Here is a 2,500-nt window from a genome sequence, read left to right as displayed (position 1 = left end):
AAGTTACACTCTATCTTCCAGTGGCCACCAAATTTTTCATCTTCTGGCTCACCCTCTACTGGTTCCTGGGCACCATCGTCGCCGCCATTTTGATTTTGGTAGGGTTGGGAGCAATTTGGTATTTTAGAAATTCGGCCATCGATCGTGAGGCCGTTCGGAACTTGCTGCCCGTAGATCGGCCCTTCATCATCGCTAATCGCTGTGGGAATGCAGACGCCCCAGAAAATACAATCGGGGCCGTTAGGGAGGTTATTAGGGGGTACCAGGGTTGGGATAAGGGGAGTGTAACTTAACAGGAGGGGGTGAATATATGTTTTTAGAATTATACTCCCTTCTTTGCAGTCAGTCGAAATTTTAAATTTGGCTCGCAGGCAATCTCTAGAGGGAGCAACGCCGTTCATTTCGATGTCGAGTTCACCGTTGACGATGTGGCCGTGGTCTTCCATGATAAAACATTGGAGAGGTTTGTTCGTTCGTTCGTTCGTTCGTTTGTTCGTTTATATATATACATATAATATTTAATTGTTGTAATTTGGAACAAGTAAGTTTTTTCATTTTTCCAGTTAATTTTTCTAGTTGTTTCTTTCTTGTCATTCATGTGAATAAATGTTTATCTAATTTTTGATTGACATTCTGCAAAACTTCGACAATTTATGTCCTTCCAGGCGGTTGTGCAAGATGAGTTCCTCAATGAACTCCATCACAACTATCCTGCCCTCTTATCATTATGTTGTATCGTAATGAGGAGGAAAATAAAAATATTACATTGTATTGTATTGTATGTATGTATGTATGTATGTATGTATGTATGTATGTATGTATGTATGTATGTATATATGTGTACGTATGTATGTTTGCGTGTACACAGGTGCACAAACGGGACTGGAAAGTTGTGCGATGTCACGTTCAAGTTCTTGGAGATGCTGAACGCCTCCTTGAGCCACAAGTTGGTCTCGATGACGGTGTTGGTAATGATACACACACACACACACACACACACACACACACACACACACACACACACACACACACACACACACACACACACACACACAGAGGGATACAACAAAACACAAGGAGATACAACAAAATGCAATTCAATACAACTCACTACCACTGAATACAAACAGTTCCAAGTTTCCGAACGAAAAAATACCGTCGCTAGATGCTATGGTGACCGAATGCTTACGTCACAAACTCATCATGGTCATAGAGTTTAAGAACTCTGCCCTCAAGGTCAATTGAGGATCGATGATGATGATCATTTTATGATGATAGTGGTGATGATGATGATGATTTCATGATGATGGTGGTGATGATGATGATGATTTCATGATGATGGTGGCCGCGATGTGATAATAATGATAACGATGGTCATATTGGTGTGTTAAACCAATGATGAAGATGAAGATAATGCCGATGATGATGATGATGACGATGTTGGGCATTACAAATCAGGCCATCAGGGCGGTCAAGATGATTTTTGAAAGGCACCCGGCCATCTACAAAGACGTCATCATCGTCTCGCACAACCCTATATTACTCTACAGGGCTCGTTATTATTATTCATTCATTCATTTATTCATTCATTCGTTTGTCCGTTCATTCCCTCATTCACCCTACCTACCAATCAGATGAGGCGTTCCATTCCAATGGCTATCTGCGGCCTCATTCAGCGAACCAATCAACTTTCGAGAAATTTCGACGGCCATATTGTGACGCGCGCTTTTTATCTGGACTATTTATGCTACGTGACCTGTGATTGGCTAATCGAGTGGGCATACGTCACGTGGGCGTGGTTTCTCTGTGGCTATTCGTTCGTTCTGCTGTACCGGAAAGACGTATCCGTGTATGTTGTTTTCGTTGTTGTTATGTAAATATAGTGAAGGAAATGTTGATTATGACGTCATCATCGCCAGTTGCCTCATAGATTACTACAGAAATCTGGGCATAACTTCAATCGTTTGGACGGTCAACACAAAGACGGAGAAGGAATACTTCCTGGATGTCTGCAACTGCTCAGGTTGTCAGGATGCTTGGCATGCTGTTGTCGTCGTTGTCGTAGTAGTAGTAGTAGTAATTGTTGTTGTTGTTGTTGACGAATCACCATCACCATCATCGTCGTCGTCATCACAACAGTCATCAGTGACACTTTAACCGAGATCGTGATCGCCAAACGTAACACGAGGAGATCGCAGCCGATCCTACTTACAGATGGTTGGCTGGTTGGCTGATGGTTGGCTGGTTGGCTGATGGTTGGCTGGTTGGCTGATGGTTGGCTGGTTGGCTGATGGTTGGCTGGTTGGCTGATGGTTGGCTGGTTGGCTGATGGTTGGCTGGTTGGTTGGCTGACTAGATGGCTGGTTGGCTGATGGTTGGCTGGCTGGCTGGTTGATTGGTTGATTGAATGGAATGGAATGGACAAACGATTGAATGCACGAATAAATGAATGGAAAGTGATGAATGAATGAATTGATGAAGAAACAAAAGAATGAACGGA

At 43.0% G+C, this 2,500-nt stretch overlaps 1 protein-coding gene across 1 annotated transcript; it reads left to right on the top strand.

Moving 5' to 3' along the window:
* Positions 1 to 143: 143 nt before the first annotated feature.
* On the top strand, positions 144 to 2,001 carry HELRODRAFT_123455 (hypothetical protein; the record flags this gene model as incomplete). The annotated part of the gene is made up of 6 exons (XM_009028685.1): positions 144 to 248; positions 372 to 463; positions 869 to 962; positions 1,138 to 1,236; positions 1,551 to 1,849; positions 1,920 to 2,001. Coding segments are annotated over 6 exons (771 nt in total), but the record flags the coding sequence as incomplete, so codon positions are not given.
* Between the last annotated feature and the right edge of the window lie 499 nt (positions 2,002 to 2,500).

The sequence above is a fragment of the Helobdella robusta genome, assembly GCF_000326865.2.
Source record: "Helobdella robusta unplaced genomic scaffold HELROscaffold_57, whole genome shotgun sequence".
NCBI classification, from domain to species: Eukaryota; Metazoa; Annelida; class Clitellata; order Rhynchobdellida; family Glossiphoniidae; genus Helobdella; species Helobdella robusta.
This window is presented reverse-complemented; position numbering and strand designations above follow the sequence as displayed.